Here is a 25,017-nt window from a genome sequence, read left to right as displayed (position 1 = left end):
ATGCTTCCAGGCGGTGGCTGAGGTCGAAGCAGGAAAGAAGGCTAACGAACGGGAGTGGAAATAATTTGCAGTCGCGGTTGGACAAGCAATAATAAAACAGAAAAAAAAAAGATAGTTCAATGGGAAGAGGAAAGAAAAGCACCCATGGCAAATTGACTCTCGGAGAGGTCGCTCTAGGCTATAGAACGTTTTCTTCGAGCTTCACTTGATATTTTCTTTTTGCGAAGTACAGAGGCCGGTTCTTTTGTTTTTAATTCAGTGTCGTAAACTTCCAAATCTTACTTTTTTCACATAAAAAGAAAGCAATGACCAGAAAAAAATACGGGTGAGAAATTAACGAACAGACATTCAGTGCCACCCATTGTACCCAAGGCGGCAGTAAGACGAGTGCCGCTTCTTCTGCGCTCCTAAGTTCATCGTTCCAAGAAAGTGATTGAAAACCATTTAACGAGAGCGATCCTCGACTGTTGCAAGACAAACTGAAATTTTTTCGGAGCCAGAAAACTTTCTTGGTGCATTAAACTTAGGGACAGACTAGCGTAAAATGATTCCATTCCAATTATTTTTCATCTGAATTCCTCTCGCCTCCCTCCTTACATCCCCCTTTTCGTCATCTCGGTCAAGGCGGCACTTCAGATTTCACTAAGAATGGGCACTTGAGCAAGATGTTAAAAACGAAATAGGACTGCAGAAAAAAAAAATAAAATCGCCGATACCAGCTTCTGTGTGATTCAAGTGGTCTCTAAGGTCTTATCGCGCATTTTTTCCTAATGCTCGTTTCTAAAAAGTAATAAACTGTTGCATGATTCCTTGACTTTTCCCACATGTGATAAAAAAGGTTAATGCAGCTGCCAAGTTCTCGAGTTCCTGTTTTATGCTCATGTATTTTTTTAAGTGGCTTGAGATACGAGTCTGTCGGCATAACTGCGCTGTCTCGTACTTTTGGGCCAGTCTCGAAGCTAGCTAGCTAGCTAAAAGCTCCTCCCTCCCTCCCTCCCTCCCTCCCTCCCTCCCTCCCTCCCTCCCTCCCTCCCTCCCTCCCTCCCTTCCTTCCTTCCTTCCTTCCTTCCTTCCTTCCTTCCTTCCTTCCTTCCTTCCTTCCTTCCTTCCTTCCTTCCTTCCTTCCTTCCTGACTGACTGACTGACTGACTGACTGACTGACTGACTGACTGACTGACTGACTGACTGACTGACTGACTGACTGACTGACTGACTGACTGACTGACTGACTGACTGACTGACTGACTGACTGACTGACTGACTGACTGACTGACTGACTGACTGACTGACTGACTGACTGACTGACTGACTGACTGACTGACTGACTGACTGACTGACTGACTGACTGACTGACTGACTGACTGACTGACTGACTGACTGACTGACTGACTGACTGACTGACTGACTGACTGACTGACTGACTGACTGACTGACTGACTGACTGACTGACTGACTGACTGACTGACTGACTGACTGACTGACTGACTGACTGACTGACTGACTGACTGACTGACTGACTGACTGACTGACTGACTGACTGACTGACTGACTGACTGACTGACTGACTGACTGACTGACTGACTGACTGACTGACTGACTGACTGACTGACTGACTGACTGACTGACTGACTGACTGACTGACTGACTGACTGACTGACTGACTGACTGACTGACTGACTGACTGACTGACTGACTGACTGACTGACTGACTGACTGACTGACTGACTGACTGACTGACTGACTGACTGACTGACTGACTGACTGACTGACTGACTGACTGACTGACTGACTGACTGACTGACTGACTGACTGACTGACTGACTGACTGACTGACTGACTGACTGACTGACTGACTGACTGACTGACTGACTGACTGACTGACTGACTGACTGACTGACTGACTGGACTGACTGACTGGACTGACTGGACTGACTGACTGACTGACTGACTGACTGACTGACTGACTGACTGACTGACTGACTGACTGACTGACTGACTGACTGACTGACTCACTCACTCACTCACTCACTCACTCACTCACTCACTCACTCACTCACTCACTCACTCACTCACTCACTCACTCACTCACTCACTCACTCACTCAGCATCCCTGTCATGTAAAGAAATAAATTGCATAAGTAAGATTTTGTTACAGCGTCCAAATCAAAGAAAAAGAAATACTACCGCAGTGAATGAAGTGAACCACACTGCCACCATCGTAACTGAAGTTGGATAAATGTCTTATGCTATGGACTAAATATAATAGTAATTCAACATGCCGATTTAGTCCTTGCTAAGTTTTTCAGGAGACGATGATCGCAATATTGTGACTGCCCTCTCTGGATAGGTACTACTATTCCACGAAGTTGGACGGTTAAATTTCAATGTATGGTGATTTCGACTACGTTTTTTTTTTCAAGGGAGCTTTCCCAAGGAAACCAGTAAGGTACTGAGCCAATGAAGCCCCATAACATTCACCGGCACATGCTGTGTTCGGCTCATGTGCGAGGATATAAGCACTTAATATGCCGATTATCCTCCAGATTGCTTGTAATTGTGACTCGCAATAGACTGACTTAATGAAACCTAAAACGAATTTAAGATCTTATCCGTTCGAGCAAATATTCTCGCACTTTCGCGCATGTGCAGAACGAAAGATCGTGCTCCGGCGAATAAACCATAAGGCACTGAAGCCACCCTACTGTCGTCACACCGTGACGTCACGCATCACCTGACAAGAACATAACAAATAAAGCTCACGAAAGAAAAATAGCATTAGTGGTGAACATGATCCGAATCCAATGCCGAAGCGCGCAGGTCAGCGTCCCTTGCTTCTGTATTAAGCAACAAAGCCATCGCCGCAGTGTGACAGCGCGTGTGTTAATCAGATAAGAAACCGAAGCAGCGCAAACAAAACGACAGCGGTAGAAGAAAGACAAACATGCGCGCTGAACCGTGTTTCGCCGTCGTTTTGTTTGCGCAGATTTGGATTTTTTTTTTTCCGCAATGAACCTGCAACTAGCCCACTGTGCGACTCTTCCTAAATTAACCGACACTTTCTCGCGCTGTGCATCGCCATGAACTCCACATTTTCTTGCAGTCAGTACCAAAGAAAGACCACAGAAGCATCTGCAGATGCACGCGCAAAGCGGAGTTGAAAGCGCCACCGCTCCACTTAGGCAGCCGTGCAGCGTCGCGGGCTTTAAAAATTTTCCGGACTGCTCGTTGCTGTGGTAAAAAGCAGAGATAGAGAGCAAAGCCTGCCGTCAGCGCTTCCAGCATACCTGTAGATTCGAAGCCTTCTACCACTCCACATATTTCGGCATGATATTCTAATGAGATTTAACAGAGTATACTGTAGGGACAGATGATCAGACATAGCTCAGAGAGAAACGTAGCATTTTGACAGGACAAAGAAGACGCGCACAAGACAGAGTTACAGCTTGCAAATGAATTCAGTTGCAAGTTGTAGCTATGTCCTGTCCTCGTCTTCCTTCTCCTGTCAAAACGCTACGTTTTTCGTTAAACCATTCTAATGCGCTCACGCTAATTGATGCGTAAAACCACTAAGCTCAGCTCTACCATTTTCTTACTTGGTTCGCATTAGATTGCACTACGCACTTTTAAATTCGCCAATATAAATCCGCATAGGCTCAGGTGCTCTCGAACGAAATCATTTCTGACTCGAGAGACGAAACTTCATTTATAAATCGAAACGTAGAAAGTCGTGGAGTTGGCCGCCTTCATACGATCTTCTCCTTTGACCTCTATCAAGCTATCCCTTTCATCCCTGTCATGTCGGTTGCAAGAAAACACAAATACAAAATACATTTTGCATGGTTCCACAGTTTTCCTGCATTTATTTTTTAATTTCACGGATGAGCCTAGAACGGAACAATAGCCAGCAAGCGTAACTTTATGTATGATATGCACTTCTTATAACATGAATTTGGCGCAATCTAAAATGTTGCCAAGTGCTCCACGTTATAAAAATATAAATATAAAATGTAGAGCCATTGCTGACACATAACAGGAAGGGAGCGACTAACTTACATCGTCTTTACTTCAAGTTGATTAAGTGGTAACGATTAAGTGGTAACAAGACTAATCATCGTAACGTAACCTTTGAGGCGCGAGATGAAAAGGCGGACAAGAGAGAAGGAAAATAAATCAACTTGGGTCCGGGATGAGCTCGTTTTAAAGCTTTGAAAGCTTCTTTCAAGGCTTCTCTACCTTATTGACGGTGCTCTCTTTTCGGCCTTGTGGCTTACCTAACGGAATCGAACTTATATTTCGAAAATTTTACCTGCACCGAAAATGAAATCACATTCAGTGTCCGTTTTCTTGCAACCAACTTAAATACAGGCGAATAATCGAAGGCATCACCTTTCTTTTTTCTTTTTTATTTTTTAAGTCGATATTTATTGCCTCAGGGCATCAGTAGGTTATGAGATGAAGGATGAATAAATGATTCATCCTTCATTTATTCATCCTTCATCTCATAACCTACTGATGCCCTGAGGCGATAAATATCGACTTAAAAAAATCAGTAGGTTATGAGATGAAGGATGAATAAATGATTCATCCTTCATTTTTTTTTTTTATTTTTCAATCTTCACCTGCGGTCATTGCAGAAACGAAGCGGCTTGATTAAAAACCCCATGTTATACTTGCCTCGTGCCTTAAGACGTGAATCACAAAGAGGCCTGACAAAGTAGTGTAACACTGAAAAAGAATAAAAACGCACTCGATTCATTAGAAGAAGATTGTACGAATTCGCCACACGTATAAGGAAAAAAGGAGCCTATTCAAAACGGCGCGTATGGCCTGCTGCCTTTTCCTGCCTAGCTATTTCTCTGAATCCTTCCAGGCAAGCAAAAGACAAGTCGCCAGGCGGTCGTTCAGGCCACCACAATGTCGTACACAAAAACCAGCCCACAAACGGTGCCCCAACTTCTTCCTTCATTGCAGAAAGATCGAATAGTCGGCATACCAGCGCAGCGTACTCCGAATACCCGTGGGCTGCAGAAATGGTGGGAAAAAAAGAAACCAAGGAGCAAAAAAAAAAAAAAAAAAGTAGAACTAGCGTGTTCAGCGTCCACGCCTTGGTTTCTACCTTTTCTTTCTCCCTCGCTTGGGAGACGATATGACCCTGGCTTGCCTTGGCTCGTAATAAATCGTTCCGCTTGTATTTTTTTGCTTTTTTTTGCACCTTTATTGTGCATGTGCGACTGCTGCTTCTCTTCTTTCTCCGTTCCTCTTCAGGGACAATTTCTAGGAACAGCGTGAAACCTCGTGGAGGATTTGAAGAACACCATCGTACCTTTAATCTGCACCGAAAGGATGGAAAGAAAAAAAAATATATGGACAGAAAGGCCATGAGTAAGGAAGAAAAAATATAAAAGGAAAGCAGACAGAAAAGGAGGCGGAGGACACAATAACAAAAACAACATCTTGAGGCGATCCGATAAACAGTGGTGGGTTCCATGAAACGTAGCTGTATACTGTTACGAGAAGAAACAAATGAAGCTGTATACCACGTAAAATTAGCGCAAGAAAAATGCAAAAGAAAAAAAAAAAATAAGCGAAAGAACCAGTGGAAAATCTCATCTTGAGAGAAAGCGCTACACCCGAGCTCTTCATGCACGAATCTTCCACTGACTATTCTTCTACATGGCAAAACAGGTAAAACTTAGAAAAGAAAACCACGGAGGAAGAGAGTGTTCGAAATAAAGCAAAAATATAAAAGAATGATAGAGGATGCAGCAGCAGGGTCGTATAGTTTGTTTTGTGCCTAGCGACGACATCATCCTCCAGCACATGCCGTTCCAGGCTCCCTAATAAGGAAGAAAAGGTCACGAATGCCTTCTTCCCTCTCTTCACCCACCGAGGGCAAGCAGCGACAGCAGGCGAGAGAAATAAAGATGTGGAACGAAACAGGCGGTGGTGCGGCAAGGGGACCCTCTTGGGCCGGAGAGGGGGCGCCTCGTGAAACAATCCAATGTCGCAGAAGTGGGTCGCACGTGCGCGCTGGGCCGGCCACAGGGATCACACACTTTGCTGCCGGATCCCGGAGGCCTTCAGCCGCCGTGCGCCTCCAGGAAGGGAGCTTTAAAGGCGTCTACAGATGAATTTCTTTGTATCATTCACTCCTCTTTCCTTACATGCCAGTTCTTTGTTTAGAGACGTCTACAAATCGATTTCTCTCAGTGTTTTCCCCCTCTTCCTTCCCTTCACCTTATATTATTCCTCGCGCCGATGTGATTCAGTGGTTAGTGACTTCGGCTGCTGAACCTAAGAAAATGGTATCGAATCCAGGGGGTGGTAGCCGCGTTTCGATGAAGGCAAAAATCAAGACGCGCGTATACTGTTCGATGTCAGTGTAGGTTAAAGAACCTCAGGTCGATGTAAGCATGCAGCTACAATGCGCTGCTCGAATTGGCAGCTCCTGCCAACTCGGTCGTGTCACGTGGTCTCGTGAAGTCACACATCTCGACGACCAATCAGTGTCCGTATTATGTCGCCTGCCGACTACCACCTGCCATAGGCACGACAGTGATTTTTCCCCGACAGCGCTGATGCTAGATTTTGTGCGGTGGTGGTGGTGAAAACGTTTATTGCATATTTGGAGGTTTGACGCGGAGCCTTAAGGGCTTCGGCCTTACAGTACTGGGTGGAGACCCTAGTCAGGGACCCCATTGGCGGTTGCCGCCGCCCGCGCACGCCGCGTTAAGGCCCTTTGGGCCTGTAGGTCGCCGCAGCTGAGCAGGGTCGCCTCCCAGTCCTCCCGGGAAGGGTTAGGGATGGGGGGAAGGGATGGGTTTTGTTGGCAGGCCGAGCGGGGCCCTTAACTGTGTATTCTTAAAATAAACGCCTTTACATATAAGTTGTGCTCACAGTGTGTAAACCAAAGCTCTAGCATCCGTCACAATTTGGGCTCTTGCTTCGAGATTTTTTTTTTTTTTTTGCACAGATGTACCCTTCGGCAAAGTGATATAGTTGTAGCTATGAAATCCTGTGGAGGCTGTAAATGACAAATTCCGGTGGTGGGGCCAATGTGCATAGATTGTTTGAGCTGTAATACGTGAACGACAAGGTATAAGGGTGGGATGGAAGAAAGGAAGTAATGAAGGAAAAAAAAAAAAAAAACAAAGGAAAAAATGAAGGAAGGGAGGGAGGCGGCTGTATGTAGGTTGCAGTTGTGTGGTAATAGGTATGTGTGAGATACCATAGGCATAAATTAAGGGGTTAATGACTAAGCGAGTAGCAAAGTGCTTCCTTTGGAGTGATTTCAGTGCCGCAGCTGTGCGTCACTACTTCACTATTTGTGCTATGAGACCACCCTTAAACTTTACAGGATCACATATACGTACGATGTCATAAATTATCATAAAGTATGGAAGTTATTTTATGATTTTATCAGATGAGATTTTCGCATGTTGTATACGCCCCTCGTCCTAATTCGTTTACATGCATTGCTTTTATACGTCAGTCGGGATGTGACGGCATTAATCCAGTTGGTGGCAATATGACGATCTAATTGACTGCAGCTGAAATGTGCCAAGGTTAATGCGTATTACTTTAGCACGGCCATTTATGTGTCTGACTGTGTTTATGTGTCTGGAGGCTGACATAGGAATAAATTCAAACGCCCTTGCTTAAAGCGGGACTTTATATTTACATCGCTGTTCTTTCGGAATACGTGGCAGCTTACGACTGCATGCGCCCCGCCGTGGTGGTACAGTGGTAAGACGCCCGACTACTGTGCCGGAGTTCCAGAGTTCGATCCCGACCACCGGTGGCTGCGTTTCGATGGAAGCGAGGTATTGCTGGGAGGTGTAGTGCTCTTTTAATGCATTTTCACTAATGATGCTGGGAATACACAACACATTAGATGAAATAATTGAGGCAACACTAGCTACACAACAAAGAAGGCTAGAGAAAACTAAGGGTGGAAGGAACATGTTGAGGGGAAATAGGTATACAACCGAAGGAATACTAGGACAAGACAGAGGAAATGAAAGGGGAGGTCCGGAAACGGATCCATATATCCCCCCATTACCAAAGAAGGTGCACCCTGAATATAATAAGCAAAGACGATAGAAAAGGGCAGAAACACAGACACGTAGATTCGAGGCAGAAAATCCAGGTAGAATTGCATACGTAGACGCTGCATACTGCGGCGAAGGAAAAATGAATGCAGTCGTACTCAATGGCAAGCGAGAAATGCTTACAGCAGTCTCTATAAAAAACAAAATCGATACAGACAGCGGGAGAGGCTGTAATAGCACTGGCTCTTGCTCAGACCGAGACAAAATACATAGTCAGTGACAGCAAAAGCGCAATCAAGAGCTGCACCGCAGGAGTAATAGCAAAGATCGCGGGTAGAATCCTCGATCAAAAGCGAATAAAAAAGACGTCACCCTTGTTTGGACGCCAGCCCACGCAGGCGTGCCCGGAAACGAGGCGGCACACAAACTAGCCCGAGATCTCACACACCGGGCTGGAGGAGTGCCACCGGAGCAAGGAAAACAAGAGGACCTGATTGACTATAGCGAAATAACAACGCACTACAGACTGATCAGGAGGGTCCTACCACCATCTGAACCCACGTTAGGCAAAGAGGAAGCAGTAGGATGGAGAAAGCTACAGACAAATGCATACCCGAACCCAGTTCTAGTCAACCATATATGGCCGGAAATACGATGAGACCTATGTTCATTATGTAAGGAAAGGGGATCACTAGATCACCTAATATGGCAATGTGCGAAGTCACCTGGCAGGGCTAAAATATAACTAAAGACACCTGGGAGACCCTTCTTCGAAGCTCAGACCCAAGAGCCCAAAGAGAAATTGCTCGACTGGCCGAAGATGCCGCCGGAGTCCAAGAACTACGGACCTGTAACTAAGCCGACTGTTCCACCTTCCGGGTCTAACCCCTGAAGAGCGGGATGGTCACTCTGTTTGACAAATATAAGTTTTGTCTCTCTCTTTCTCTCGATGGAGGCGAAACGGAGCGGCGCCCGTGTGCTGTGCGACGTCAGTGCACGTTAAAGATCTCCAGGTGGTCGGAATTACTCCGTTGCTCTCCGCTACGTCTCCCTCTTCTCTCTTTCCAGTTCCACTCCCACCTTCCTCCCTTCCTCTACGGCGCGGTTCAGGTGTCCACAGATACAAATGTGACAGATACTGTGCCTTTCCCTTCCTGTGAACCTATTATTATTACGACTATATGCTAATCGTAAATGCGAAATAAGAGGCATTTATTCAAGGATTAGGACTAGAAGCCAGAACAGAAATGCATGTATGCGAAAGAAGACCCGAAAGGGGAGCCGGCAGATGGGATATGATATAATCCTGTCGTGTCACACACTCTAGGCCGGAGGTTTTGTGTGCCCACAAATTGTTTTCTTTTAACGCGGTAGCGTTAAGGAGCTTGTGTCGCAGAAAAGCCGGTGTCGTCGGCGGCGTTGGCTGTGAGCGATAAATCCCGGCATGCACTTCATAAATAAAAAGCAACTTCCAAGATGGGCTGGGTGGGAATTGAACCAGGGTTTCCGGAGTGTGAGGCGGAGACGCTACCACTCAGCCACGAGTTCGATGCTTGAAAGCGGTACAAAAGCGCTTCTAGTGAATGCGGTGTTGCCTTAGAAACGTGCCGTAGAACGTTATACTGCGGTGTATATCGGTAATTATGAGCATGTTACTTACAGAAGTCGCAGTTACACGAGTAGCGAAGTACGTTTCTGCTACATTTCTTCTGCGCTCTGCGCACATGCAGAGCCATCTTGCGGCAAACACAGATGTTGTTGTTGTTGTTGAAAACTTTTATTGTCCAACAGAGAAGGACCACACCGCCTGGGCCGCTCTGTCTCACCCCCACAGAAGAACCCCTCCTCGCAATGTGCGAGTGGCGCGCCGACACGTGGCGCGCCACTCGCCCCTGACGTTTCGCCGTGTACCCTCACGGGTTGTAGAATCTAGCGTCTTTCCTTTCTTTAGATCACTCAAGAGCATACCGAGCGAATGAGTGGGCGGTGCGAACGAGGTGCAATAACGCTATCGCGTTCCACTCTTGAAGGCGAAGCTTAAGCGTCCTCCAAATTTTTCCTTCGCAAATGGCAAAATATGGCTGCAGGAGATGAGATTCAAACCAGCAACTTCGTGGTCAGGTTCTCAGCTCTTCATACTTTTATTACGTTGCAAAAAAAGCAAAAAGCGATGACTTGTATCATAGCAAAAACGAAATCAGCAAAAGGGGCTGTTTGAGCGAAGCAAAATGACTTAGCGCTGATTTTTCACATGCCATATTGTACGCAATTTGATTACAAGAGGGTTAACTTCGCAAAATATTCTTTATTTGGTCAAGACCCCTGTTTACTATCGTCACTTAATCAGTATCCGCAAAAGTTCACCAAATGATCCGTATTTTGGACTTTTCTTTCTGCATCTTGAAAATGGCGTAGGCAACAAAGCTACGAGGTTTTTCTCCGCAGGGTTATATTTTGTCGGACTTCATCCTTATACCGCCAAAGAAAAAAAAAAGATCTTCAGCGTGATTCCAAGCGATGTGCAATGTTCTCAAAATCAAAACCAAAGAAGCAGCGACAATGCCATTGCATTAATAGCTGTTGCTCGAATGGACAACGCGGATGATGACCTCGAGGAAGAGAAAAACACGGTATGAACTGTGGCTCAACAGATGTCGCAGTGTTGATTTGAGGTAAAGCCGATGGTACTACTAAGGTAAAATACCGCTGTTTTTTTTTTTTTTTTTTTTTTTTTTTTTTTGCAAAAGATAACGCCAGTAGGATACTATCGAGCAGACCTGCGCTTACACAATACTTGGGGTACGGCCTCAGATCCCAAATCATCGCCGTCACCATCATCAACCGGTCGGGAAAAAGGCACTACTCAGTTTGCCTCAACTGTTTTTTTCTCTTCTTTTTTGTTTTTTTTTTTATTGCAACGAGCCTGCACTCTTTGGTCAGAAATTTAGGGCAACGTCCGAGTTGTGAGTCTGTTGATTTTTTTGCTTTGTAGGAGAAGCTGCAGGACTAAATTGTAAATAATTATCAGTGGGCTCACCATCAAGGCCAATACCAATATTAGTCAATGAAAAGTATTATTCAAAGAAAAAATGTTTACGTAAATGATTCACTAACGACCATTTACTCACTAACAGTTTGACTATATTATCGAACGTTACCATCATATCACCTAAAACAGCGAATAAGAATCGAATTAATCAACAAAAAATGAGGCTACCGAACTTCTTGCTGTTTCGCCGCGGTGGTGCAATGGTTAGGACGCTCAACTGCTCTGCTAAAGGATGCGGGATCGAATCCCGGCTGCTGTACGATGTCAGTGCACATTAAATAACCCAAGGTGATCGAAACTTCCAGAGCCCTCGAATACGGTGTCTCTCATAGGCCAAGTCGCTTTGGAACGTGTTAAACCACCATAAACCAAACCAAACCAAACTGCTTGATCTCACACGCTGGATGCCCCGTTGCGTAAGCCCGACAACTTGCAATTTCACCTTCACTGCAACTCGAAACATTAGCATTAGCGAAAATGAAATTGTGACATATATAAGATATTCCAAGTGCAAGTGGTGGTGAAAAAGAATGAAAGGAAGATAGCCGGCAGCCTTCCCTTTCTTCTTTTTCTCTTGCACTAGTTATGTGCAGCACCAGCCCCTGATCTCTGCACCCCCATTTTCTTTCTATTGCGAAAGCAATACTACTTGTGCCTTCAGCGTTTTGAGCCTTCAGCGTAGCGCGGCCGGTAGCCACGTCTTACCCACGTGACGCTGTGACGCCACACCCCGCGTGACATTAGGGTGAGAGCTGGGCTACCAACACAAGCGGTCGGCAGGAGCTGCCAACTTTGGTCTCTCGTTTCACATGGGACGGTTATGTCAGAATTAGCTTGCTAAGACCCTGGCATTCACGTTACCCTTATAGGCTACTAAGGCACGTTCATACTGCTTAGTTAAAGCGGGGCTTATTATTTTTTTTTTTCGAAGAGTTTGACACAAGGCATAAGTTGAGAAAGGGGGAAAGCGGGGCTTATATGTGGGCTGAGTAAGAAGAAAAAGAGAAGAAGAAGAACGCTCGGTCACCTGCAGCTAATGCTTTCGCTCAATATTTGGTTCAGCAGCCTTGAACCCTTGTAATTTTTTTTTACTCCGTCTCCTGATACTTACTGAAACTTAGGTGTAGATTTCTGCAATGCTGGATACTGAAAAATTTTATGTGCTCTAATGCTAAGTTCGATGAGATGGCAAGTGGCCCTTAAAAGGCAAGATGATAACTTTGATGACAGGGTTACATGGTAAGATCAAAAGCAGGTCGGGAAAGTGAAAATGTTTTTTGCGCATGAAACATAAAACGAGAGGAGAGTAAAAAAAGTTTAAGTGTTTGGCCGAACGTGTTGGTATCAGTATCGACATTCGACATATAAAATTCTTTGAGAGAAATGCCATTATCTTCCGCCTAGACCTGTAGGCGTGTCTGCGGCTTTCAGGCTACGTATTGTGACGGCGTGCGGCACGCAAGGAATGCGACGAATTAGGAAGGGCGGAGAGTACACACGTACCATGAGTCCCGTGGTGACCGCGATGCCCCTGCCACAGTACGTGTTGGGCACGATGTCTCCGTAGCCCACGGAGAGAAACGTGATTGCCGTCAACCACATGGTGTTCAGCAAGTTTGCATGCTCCTCGTCGTGGTACCTGCAAGGAGAGAGGAAGAGGGGAGGTTAGGCACGGCTGAGCATGAGCTGCTGAAACACACACACACACACACACACACACACACACACACACACACACACACACACACACACACACACACACACACACACACACACACACACACACACACACACACACACACACACACACACACACACACACACACACACACACACACACACACACACACACACACACACACACACACACACACACACACACACACACACACGAATGGAAAGAGCAGATGAGTCGACTGCAGTCCTATATTGAACGGTCATGAACGATAGGAAATAGTGCGCTAATCAGAAGCTTATTACTGGGCAAAATGAGTGAGTGCGTAAATACGAAACAGACAGAACAAGCAACAGATGAAACAGAAGCCCCTACGCTGCAGGTTAGTCAGCGCAGTAACCGAGCGCTTTAACCACTGAGCCACCGCCGAAGAGATGGCTGAATAACCTCGTTAGCAAACGAATTGCATCTCAAAATAAATCTGCTGATTTTGAAACTCCGAACTACCGCAAGAATAAAATCTGAAAACCCGAAGCGCCTCACACTTGGCGGTGTTTTAGAGTTATTTAGGACGGTTCCATCAGCTGATCATGCGACCGTTGTTGAAGAGCTATGCGCAAGAATCAACTTATCTTCCTGTGCACTGCATGCAGATACTTTCCAAAATGTACAATGCATGTATATATTCATGATATTCGTTAGGAGACTCTCCGGAAATTCTGCTCTCTAGTGCATAAATATACATGCAGCCCATCTCAAACATCACAGTGCAGTGTTAGGCATCCATTTGTATGCTCGTGAGCTGATCATTTCCCAATATTACCATAAATCTTTTCCCGTAGGCAAACAGCTGTATTACGATCAGATACCCATTGAAGGGCCTAACCATAAAGTGGGGCTCACCCAAACAGGGTGCTTAGCTCGAGCCACAGACCGTTGCTGTACTTACGTAATGTCTTACGTAAACTTCCTCAGGTCAACTCAACCCTAAGATAACAATCGCGCGCTTGCAAACAAGAGGCTTATGAAACGGCCGAGTTTACCCGGTTCGCGCGGATGAGTCGCTGCTTTGCGTCCTTTTCAGACTGCGATGCATTAGCATGAGCTGTAACTGATACGATCTTCTCTGATCACACACAAGTAGCGATGACGGTGTTCTTTTTGCTATGCTTACAGAGGAAATTCAAACTGTTTCAAAGATTAGTATAAGCTCACCGACGATCTTATGTTTTCATTCGGCGGTATTTTACAGCCATAAAAACTTCCAGATTGTTTTCCTATTACAGCGATGCGTTAAAATTATTTACTATCATAAGCCGGGCTCAGCATGACAGAAAAAAAGTTGTAATGTTGGCTGAAATTTCCTCAGTCTGAAGACAGCTTAACGATGGATCCAAGTGCATTACACGGAAATACCCAACTGTGTGCCTAACTGTTGAAAATGATCTGCTAGGTATTGCGTATGTGTTATTTTATAAAATATTTGTTTCGATACCATGTGGGCTGGCAGTAATTGCGATCATATGTCTTCCCCCCTCCCCCCCCCCCCTTCCCCCTTTCCCACCTTACCCACCCTCTGATTCTCACGTCAGGAACTAGAAACCCAGGCGAAAATTTAGCCGCAAACATGCTACTTAGCAGCAGTTTTACGATGATAAAGTCAAGGGAAAGAAAGAGAGAAATAGATGAAGGGATGTTCTCATAGAATGGCATAAATTGTAAGTCATGTGGTCTATTCCAGTGCATCATGCGATTTCACTGCTTGATATGCAGAACAAGTCAACAGTAACAGATAGCAAAAAATCATAAAGGCAAGCTTCTATATATTTTTAATTTGTTGCGCTGATCAATGGTAAATCATTCCTGAAATCATTTTGTGAATGAAAGGTAATTGATTAAAAGTAGAAGAAAGGGGCATCTATATAATGGACGCATTAGTAGCAGTTGATGCCTTTATATCGTGTTTCGTGTGCTGCTTTTCTCCACTGGCAGAAGGCACATTTCCAGCACTTTCCTGCCAAATATTTTTCAGCCTAGTCGTAATTTTCAAGCCTGTTTTTCTTCCCCACTTTTTATTATATTGTTTTTTTTTTCATGTTACAAACATGTGATCCATGTGTTGAACTGTCTGTACAAACTTTGCTACTATAGCTGAGCGTCGATCGATTGTAGTTCCGCGCACTCTGGTTAGTATAGTGGTCAGAACCCTTGTCTGCCAAACAAGAGAAAATATCAATACATGACAGTGTTGTTACTAATGGCAATGTAAAATGCGAAATTTGCAGTCAAAGCTCGCTATGGCACCGTCAGAATAGTTAAAAAAAAAAAAGTGCCTATAGAGTTTATTCTCGTGACGTCATTTCTGCTTTACTGGCAACCATGGCGCGCACAACGCAACATGAGAGAGGGAGAGAGGGAGAAAGAGAGAGAGATAGAGATAGAGAGAGATAGAGAGAGAGAGAGAGAGAGAGAGAGATAGAGATAGAGAGAGAGATAGAGAGAGAGAGAGAGAGAGAGAGAGAGAGAGAGAGAGAGAGAGAGAGAGAGAGAGAGAGAGAGAGAGAGAGAGAGAGAGAGAGAGAGAGAGAGAGAGAGAGCCTACGCGAATCGGGTAACGGAGGTGGTGAAATCCAAGCTCTGGTAGGACGGTGTTCCAAACGGCGTCTCAAGTGTCCGACAAATGAGCGGCGCGAAGCAGTGAGGACGCAGGGATGGAGCAGGGAGGAGGAAGAGGAGTTTTGAACCGCCCAACGTTATGGCGTCTCCGCCATACAGGGTTGCCACAACGGCCGCCTGCTAAACCTGATAGTGAATAGGGTCTATTGCAGCTATATTGTAAAGCGCGGCTGTAAACTGAACTAAAGTGTAAATCAACAAAGATCCGCCTGATTGCACGATTTCCTGTAACTGGAGTCTGAGATCAGGTCGAGGTCAAGAAGGATTAAACGATGACAGAAACGCGAGTTCTCCGCGTGATTGCGACAGGAGGCGACAGAAAGTGCTCTTACCAGCGACTGTGGGGCATGCGCCCTCTATGTGCGACTGAAATCTCTAGTGGGCCCGGATATTCGACAGATGCAACGTCACTGGTTTGAGTTACGCACCTGTCGCATGAGGCACCGCGTAAAACCGTGACATGCATGTGTTCAGAAACCAGCTTAGGTAGCAGGCTCCTGCGTGCCGCAGATACGTGTCGTAGATTAGTATCAGGAAATAAATTTCTCAATTTCCGAAACTTTCACAGGTCTGTACTTCATTTTTATTTCCGCAAATGCCTCTCACTTCACCTGGATTGGCGATATTAGTGTTATTGTGATGTCAGAGTATAGAGTTATAGTCAGTGCGCGCGCCTCTACAGCTTAGTTTACATATTAAGCGGACGCGTGATTTCAGAGCTTAAGTGGAGGGCTAACAGAGTAGTTTCAGGTACTTGCATATTAAAGACACTCTAAATAATTTTCACTGCTACCGAATACTTCTTGTCTGCCTCTGTCAATGGCAATTGACGCGCCGACTCTGTAACCAGTCACATCCCTTTCCCTTTCTTGTATTAGGGCGACAAATCTACTCCTCCCGGTACAAACCCGGGGACCGCTTTAGTGCCTCCGGACGACCTTCAAAGTCAGCCACGGTATAACTAGGACTTAGCCTTCCTACTACGAGAAGCGCGACGGACGGATGGACGGACGGACAGATGGATGGGTCGGTGGTTAGACGGATGGTTGTATGGGTAGATAAATGAACGAGTGGGTGGGTGTATGGGTAAATGAAGACATAAATACATAAAAAAAAACAGAACTTTAACTGCGAACTCATTATGTCGCTCAAAGAACGCCACTTCACTTTAATTCTCTCGATCTGGCATTATTCTCACTTTCTTCTTCCACAACTTGCCCTCACACCATGCAGCGACAAGACCGTGAACGTTCAAGGAGTTTTTGTGCCACGCTCTGTCGATACGGGCATTGTTCTCCTCGCTAAGCCGAAGCGCAGCATCCCATTGTGAAAGCTGCAACAGGCAGAAAGGCGCTGTGTTTGCTTGCCCAGTCTCAAGTGGCTCGGACGATTAGCCAGGATTGCGCAGCTTGGTTTATATTTGACGGGAGAACTGTGCATAGAACATGCCGGCGGCGACGGGACCGACCGTCACTGTGCTTCTTTGCTGCGCGGGCGAAGAGACCTATTCGTATTTCAAATGAATATTTGCGCCGAATCGTTTTGTATAGAATCACTGGACGGGATGTCACCTTTGCAATGAGACAATTCGCAGTCGGCAAATACCACTGTTGGACATTGTCGCCCAGCGCGAGTTCGAGGATTGTCTATATGGCGAAACGCTCAAGTAATAACACACAAGCAAAAAAGTGAAAATATCATGCGCACATACGCCGGCACTTTCAGCATGCAGCACGCAGTGAACTCTAGAATGTTATGAAGTAAGCACGAGTGCGAGCACTTTTTTACTCATCTGTTTTTCCTTCTAGACTGATGAGACGTGTATAGATAGCCGTACCACACTCCCTCATAATTCAAGATTAGATGAACAACGCAACGTCCGCAAGAGGACACACACAGCCTTTGTCAAAAGTAAAGCGCCCAGAAGGATAACTTCTTATGCTATGCAATTCGACTTTGGAAACATCCGTGGAAGTCCTGACTATTTGAAGGATGAGGATGAGCGCTCCACTCTACGACATTTGAAGCGCTGGAACAGAGAAATGGGGCATACAGGATCGTTCAAAAGGAAACCCTTCAGTCTGTAAGCTGTCAATAAAGAATGCACGTACGTAGATGTTCAGTGTTCAAGCGTACCAGTGTTGTCAGCAGTCCGATGCTGCATGTTTACAAATTTAATTGTAGGAACGGTTGAAGTTAATGCAGGCGTGGTCCCGCACACTCATCTTAGTATTTTCTATCCTATAACAACGAAGGCCATTGCTGTGGTATTCAAAGAAGCAAAAAAAAAAAAAAAAGAAGAAGGAGATGACAGATAACTTTATTTCAAAGCAATATTAAGCGCCTATGAGCTTTTAAATTGGCAAAACTTTCACGTCCGCTACACTTCGCCTCGCAAAAATACATTATAGCTACTGCTTCTAAAAAATATGTACCCGTTCATCCGATTCTTTGCTCACTGCATTTGTCAGCATCGTACCGCGCCAACAAACCAAATGACGACGGCAAATTCTCTTTTCAGGGCGGCATTATCGAGAGTATAGATACGCGTTTGATTTCAGAGCGCGAAGAATTGCGGGCTGAATAAAAAAGGTTCAAATAACGCAATTAAAATACGCAGCAGTGCAAGACCGTCCTTCAGCGACTGCTCCGGCAAAGGAAAAGGGTGCTTCGAATCGTCAGCTCTGTACAATTGTAACGGCGGAGGCATATAGCGCTTAAAGAGGGAATATGCCTCCCTCCACCCGCTTACTCTGTAGCCCCAACGGACACAGCACAATGGCTCGGCCATCGCCTAACAAGGAGAAGTGGGTTCGAAGAACCGCTCCCCACGTAGCATCAGTGGCGCGTGAGCTTGGCCATGCAGTTCGCTGATCCGTAATTCGATTACAGCGGCGCTGATTGAATTTGTTCCAGACTTTGAAGCGCGCGTTTTAACGGCGACCCGACGGCTCGAGCGTCTTGTTCGAGGCCGCCGCAGTCTCATAGTCGGGCGACGGCTATAGGGAGCTTGAGAAACTGGGGGGAGGAGGAGGGGGGATATGATAAAGACGGCGGCGGCGACCCGGTTTACCAAGGAGGGCGCCTGCATCAAAGGTTGAATGAATGGATGCGGCGAGCGAGGCGCGGCGATCGCGCAGGGCTTTGTGCCTCGACAGTTGTGTGCAACGCAGTTGGACGGACAACGGCTACGACTGTTCGCAGAAAGAAAGAAAAAAAAAAAAAAAGGCGATGAGAATGCGTTTGTACAGTGTGTCAAGTATTCGTTCCCAGTGTATCTTCTCGCGGATGGCACTCGCTGATAGTGTTACAGAGAAACAGAGAGCTATTATGAGAGAGCAAGATAGATATAAATGAGTGAGAGAGAGAGAGAGAGAGAGAGAGAGAGAGATGCGGAGAAAAACGGAATGTTGATGTAAAAGAAAAAAGGAAACGAAAGACAGAAGCTGCCTATCGCGTGTAATTGGTCAAAGTGAAAAAGAGAAATAAGTAAGATAAATAGATAAATAAATTAGATAAATAGATAGACAAATAGATAAACAAGTAAGATAGATAAATAAGATGGATAGATAAATATATAGATAAATAGATAGATATATAGACAAAAAGATGGATAAATAGATAAGGTAGATAGATAGATAGATAGATAGATAGATAGATAGATAGATAGATAGATAGATAGATAGATAGATAGATAGATAGATAGATAGATAGATAGATAGATAGATAGATAGATAGATAGATAGATAGATAGATAGATAGATAGATAGATAGATAGATAGATAGATAGATAGATAGATAGATAGATAGATAGATAGATAGATAGATAGATAGATAGATAGATAGATAGATAGATAGATAGATAGATAGATAGATAGATAGATAGATAGATAGATAGATAGATAGATAGATAGATAGATAGATAGATAGATAGATATGTTGAGTTTTGAAAATCCCAGGCAAGCGAATGAACAGAAAAACAGAAAAACAAAGAGCGGCTAATAGGTGACTGGTGAATGCTATGCTTCCATGGCGTAGCGTCTGAGGCACTAAAACGCTGCGCATAAGGAAGCGGTATCAAGTACTGAACACCGGTGTATTTCGAAGGCAGTGAAATCGAGTCGAATGATATCGATACTCAAAAACAGTACCGTGTTTACCAATTTCATTTTCTTTTCAATAGCAAACAAACCGAACGTACCCGCTGCAAGGTGATCTCGTCGGGGGTCCCGCCAGTAGCAGAAAAGTTGCTCGTTGTCGCGGGAAAATTAAACCGGTTCTGTTTTTCAGGTTGAACATGCTCGTCTTCAAGCGAAACGAGGAATTCTTATTAAGGCCTTACTCGGCGTTGGGAAGCCATAAACTGTCGCACGCTGGAGGGCACACGGCGCATAACGCTGTTATCGTCTACGCTCTGCTGCCCTGAATTAACGAGGTAGGGGGCCACAGGCCGAGATGTAGGAATTCGGCCTTTTGCGCGGGAAGCACGAAAGATGGCGCATTTCCAGAGCGTCACCGACGGGGCCATTGTGAGGGAAGCGTCGGAGCTGCAAAACGCCGCTTGATAAGCAGCGGGTGTTGCTCGACGCGCCGCTGGCTTTCAGTTAATGGACGAGTGAGTAAATTGATTCGGGGTTGCCGGCGGGCGTTTGCAGCGGTACGGTAGTAGTCGGCTCAGGGGGCGCGTCGGTCGGATCCCTGCCCTGCTCAAGCTCGAAATCAAGTTTCGTGCAGAGTGTCTGAGATTAATGGTTGGTTTGTTTAGTTTAGTTGGTCTAACGTCCCAGAGTGGCTAGGGATATGACGAACGCCGTAGTGGACGGCTCCGGAAATGTCGACCACTTGAAACTCTTTACATGCACTAACATCGCACAGTACACGGGTACCTTTATTTTCGCCTCTATCAAAAAGATAATGCCGTGGCAATAATTTCATCCCGTGTTCTGGGATTCTGCAGGTGAGCGCCCTAACCGTTGAACCAGCGCCGTGGCACAGAAAGTAATGTGTTACTGTCTTGAGGAAAATGCGCGTGTGCTGTGTAACGTCAGTGCACGTTAAAGATCCCCGCGTGGTCGAAACTAATCCGGAGCCCTCCACTATGACGGCTCGTTGTCTCGATCCTCTCATTCACCCATTTACATTTCTCTCAAATCGGTTTAGCAGTGCACCCGTAGTACGGCAGTTACTGTGTCTGAGTTTCCCTGTAACCGACTAATTAATATTAAATAAAATCAATTTTATTTCCGTTTTTTTTTTCACACACAAAAAAAGAGGGTGGCGAGAAAGAAGCAATCATTACGACAGCCTTACCAGCCTCGTCACCCCTACAAAGAGGCAGTTTTGTAGTGACTAGCGTACCCTATCAAGACAATGATATATGCTCCAAATATAGTACAGCCAACAAAAGAGAAGAGCCAGATATCCCTATATTTTTTACAGCAAGCGCTTCAATCGGAAGACGGCGCTTCTCTCCCTTGTTGCGTCCAACTTCAAACCAGACTTTATTTAGGAGCCCGATTCCAGCGTTACAAGTTCACCAAGCGATTTACCAAAATAGTGCTAGAATCTAAACACCGTGACTGTTAGTCTGCATGCCAAAACTCCTGCCTAATGCATAGGTATTTCGCAAGCTACTGTTTGCGGTTTCCTTCCTAGTAGTAGTCATTCTTAAGCACGAAATGGTTTCAACGCCTGCATACTGTCGGTACATTTAGGCTTACATCTTCCGGAAGCTGTGGTAAAGCTGGGGCCGAACATGAAGCTAAATTGCAAACCGAACATGAAGCCGAACTTATCTCGAAGTTCGCGTACGTTTCAGTTCGAATAAGATCTAGCCAGAGAGAAGTATTCAGCCACAAACAAGAATCGAAACATCATTGGTGCAAGCAGAGAAGCTTGCAGCACTTCGCCATAGCTTCAGACTATTGTGCTACTTGGATATCGCCGTCGTAACTCGCTTTTGTCAATTCGTTCTGAGCCGGAAAAAATGGGTTTTTAGAAAAAGAAAGGGTGAGATCCGTAACTCTTTCAAAGCGATGTGAGGGAAGATTGATAATCAATATTTCCTTGCACTGTTTAACGAATCAAATAAAAAATATCATTTAGAACTGAGTTCGGCGAGCGAATTAATGCAGTTTTCTAATCTGCACAAGAGAAAAATACTACGAAAGAGCATGCACTGCTTGGACTCGTTAGCGTGGCATGGCTAGTTGTTACGGCTAGAAACTATAAAATATTTCTTGTATTGGGTAAGTGACGGGCCTTATTTAAGAGCAATAGCCTTTTATTCTCGCTCTGGGAGAAGAAACAACAGTTGGAAACTTTTTTAACGCGCTTTAAGCATCCGCTTTTACGCGTTACTGGCCGTATATTCATTATTCTATAAATTTTCCTTTCTGCGCGCGGTTTCCTTTGCGGTTTAGATATCCGATACGTGGCGACGTGTTGTCGTACCGCTCATAAATACTGCTAGGCCGCGCTATAGAATCCTATAGCCTTCACGAGTGAGGATTCAACCCTCGTCTTGGATGCATCTGACCATGATATCCTAAAACAAAAAAAAATCACACCAAAGCGACACATGGGTTTGGACAATGGATAAGCAAATAAAGATCTCTTATCTTAAAATATTGCTCGAGCCAAATTTTGAATTAATATTACTAGCTCCACTAAAACCGTAAAAGCTTTGAGCTGCCAAAACAAAAATAAATATGGCGCAAGAGTAAATCACACGTTGATTCGTACGCTCGAAAAACGAACGCGATTGAAACTTATGCTTATTGCAGAGGTAAGTCTGGAAATCCATGACAATGAAGGAGACACATATTTTGCAGTTAAAAAAACACACAAGAAAGCCACTGCGTTCGGATAGCGAAATTGAAGTTGAACTAGGCTGCTTCTCCGCTCTCCAAATTTGTATTCATGGCTTCGCAGGGACGACAACACTTTGCACTTAAACGTATACTGTCGCGATGCCTTTTTTTTTTTTCCTTCCACACGCAAGTGCTCACACCTGGCAGCAAAGTCGACATGTCAACCGTCCTTCTTTCATGCAGACGAGACACACGCCACCACAACTACTGACTTATTGCTTCCAGATAAAGTGACCACCTGCCATCACGCGCTGACGGCGATCTTACAGCAATAGAGCAAATGAAAACAGGACGCGGTAGGTTTCCACGAGAAGAGGAACACTTTTTTCCCTGCCGCAACTCAGCTCTTTCAGTGGCGGCTATCACAAGAAGGCAGGAAAGCGGTCGGCTGTGCACGGCTTGATTCGACAGGGCCTGTCACTCTTATCGCTGGACTGCAAATGTTGTTCTTAGGCAGCTTATACGGTCCCCCGAGAACGTCTGGCACATCGCAGAGTCTATTGTGGTGATGCTAGGCACAGAAACCACGTGCTACGCATCTTAGAATCCTCGGAGTCTATACAGACCATCCAGCGTAAGCGCAGTGAAGGGACACAGATTTGCTCTTAAACGCTCGATCGATGGCGCCAAAGTGCGGCTGTCGGAGGTACGGCACCGCGACGGCAACGAAGCAAGGGAAGAAAGGGAAACAAAGGAGTGACCGAGATGCAGGAAAGATCCCGGGGAGGAGCGAAGTGGGACGTGAGTGACAGAGAGCGAAAGGTTGACAGTGAGAGGCCGCTGAGCAATGTGCTCGTGCGAGCTTGTGAGAGGACAAACACCGTGGCTTCGTCTCTGACCATGAAGAAGAGAAAGCAGAAAAAAAGGAGGAAATATCAAAAGTGGACAGATGCGCCGGGACCCTGCGGCTGGAGAGATAAAGGCAAGAGAAAACATCTCTTTTTCGGGGGCCACAAAAGCGTGGGACAAAGCGGCTTTAGCCGCGCAGGCGGAAAGAAGCAGAAAAACGGGAAGTAGACGGGCGCGGGAGCGGAAGTGAAAAGGAACGAAAATTCGACACGCTCTCCCGTTAGGAATCAAATGTGAGACGATCCGATAGGAAAAAAAAAAAAAAAACAATAAGAGTGATCTCGACGACTCGAATAAAGCTAACCAAATAAGTTAAGGTTAAATGACTCACCGCTATGTAGGTGTCACTGAAGACGATACGAGCCATGTTCGATATCCTCCTTTTGACCGCGCATTGCTTCCTTTTATTTTTATTATTTGCAGAGTCGGCTGCATTTGGAACAGCACTATATTGTTCTGCATACATGAGGGTGTGGGGACTGCACGTAATCCGTGGCAATGTTCACACCGTCCCCAGTGCTAGCCAAGAAGTAAGCATTAAAAGGCAGGAAATAGATAGCCCGCGCTAACCCCACAACGGCTGCAAGGGACCCGGCGGCATCACGGTCTTTTCGATTAGAAAACGCAGAAAAGAAAAGACGCTGCACAACCTCTGTCCGCTTCCAAGCATTCTTTATGGTTTTCTTGGAGAATGAAGAAGTAGTGGCGTTACGTAATGAGTTCTGTTGTTATAAACGTGCCGCTTTCTGACTGTTATCACTACCCAAAGCAGTGATTACACATGCGAGAGTGTAGCAAAGTGTACTTTGGAATGCACCTTTATTTTTTCAGTGCCTTTGGGACATCTTTGCGGTGGGATACGAAAAAGAATATATTTTTTTTCCTGACAAGTCAGACATGTTAAACCTAATTCATTTTGCGCATGACATGCTGACCCAATTATGCTCTACAAATTGCGGCGCACAACACAGAGTGCAAGAAAAGAAAAAATAATGAAAATAAAAACCTACTCTTTGGTGACATAAAGCTATATCGACTTAATTTTGCTTTATTGTCTTCCACAGCCATAATGGCCATCCTAAAAATAAAATTAAAACGATTTAGTGCTTGTGAACCTCATGTAGGTGTTCTAGTTTGCACAAACAATAAGCCTAAGACCCACGCACAGCGAGCATGTTCATAACGTATCTACTAAAACAATAAAATTTTATGCTTCTCACTCATATTAAGTGGCGATTGCCCCCTACTCTTTCTTACGAATTTCTTACGAATAAACGAATTTATTGCCCTTGACATGCGAATGCCAGTGTAGTCGACGGGAATTGCTAGCACACGCATAGTTTACGGTAATAATATTTTTGACGGCCAATAGTTGTCAGCGTCAGTGTATATTGGTGCGTTGACCAGTCGCTGACGCCGTCTATCAGCCTATCGACCTTTCGTGGTAGGCAAAACTTCCTACCCGTTCCCGAGTTTATATATAAATCTGTCTAGCGTTGGCACCCCCCCTCCCCCCCCCCCCCCCCCTTACTTCCTATTTCGCGTAACAGAGGAGAAAAATTACTATATAGACATCTGTGCATCTTGCTTTAGACTGACGTGTGAGCATCTCATAATTGCACAAGTGATTTCGTTTACACAAGAAAGAGATCGAGGTGTTTTTTTTTTAAACAAGAAATGTGCCGAGACACTTATGTTCTGGGCTTCGAGACTGGAGTACTGGATGAAAAAGAGAAAATGAAAAAGAAGAAAGGCGGCAAGAAGGTACGTAATTACCTTTACAAGAAAAAAAAAAGTTGTTTTCAAGCTTGGTAGAACGGATTTAAAATGTAAACTTAACAATAG

General features: G+C 45.1%; 1 protein-coding gene across 3 annotated transcripts in view; it reads right to left on the bottom strand.

Moving 5' to 3' along the window:
• The window catches only part of SK (small conductance calcium-activated potassium channel), a 414,924-nt gene that overhangs the window by 19,213 nt on the left and 370,694 nt on the right, over positions 1–25,017 (bottom strand). For all 3 annotated transcript variants that reach the window (XM_084599269.1, XM_084599270.1, XM_084599271.1), the window contains one exon: positions 12,604–12,739. In XM_084599269.1, the coding sequence (XP_084455395.1) occupies positions 12,604–12,739 (136 nt within the window). The remainder of the gene's footprint in view (positions 1–12,603; positions 12,740–25,017) is intronic.

This window comes from Amblyomma maculatum, chromosome 3 (genome assembly GCF_055883805.1).
Source record: "Amblyomma maculatum isolate TAMU_Amacu chromosome 3, ASM5588380v1, whole genome shotgun sequence".
NCBI classification, from domain to species: Eukaryota; Metazoa; Arthropoda; class Arachnida; order Ixodida; family Ixodidae; genus Amblyomma; species Amblyomma maculatum.
This window is presented reverse-complemented; position numbering and strand designations above follow the sequence as displayed.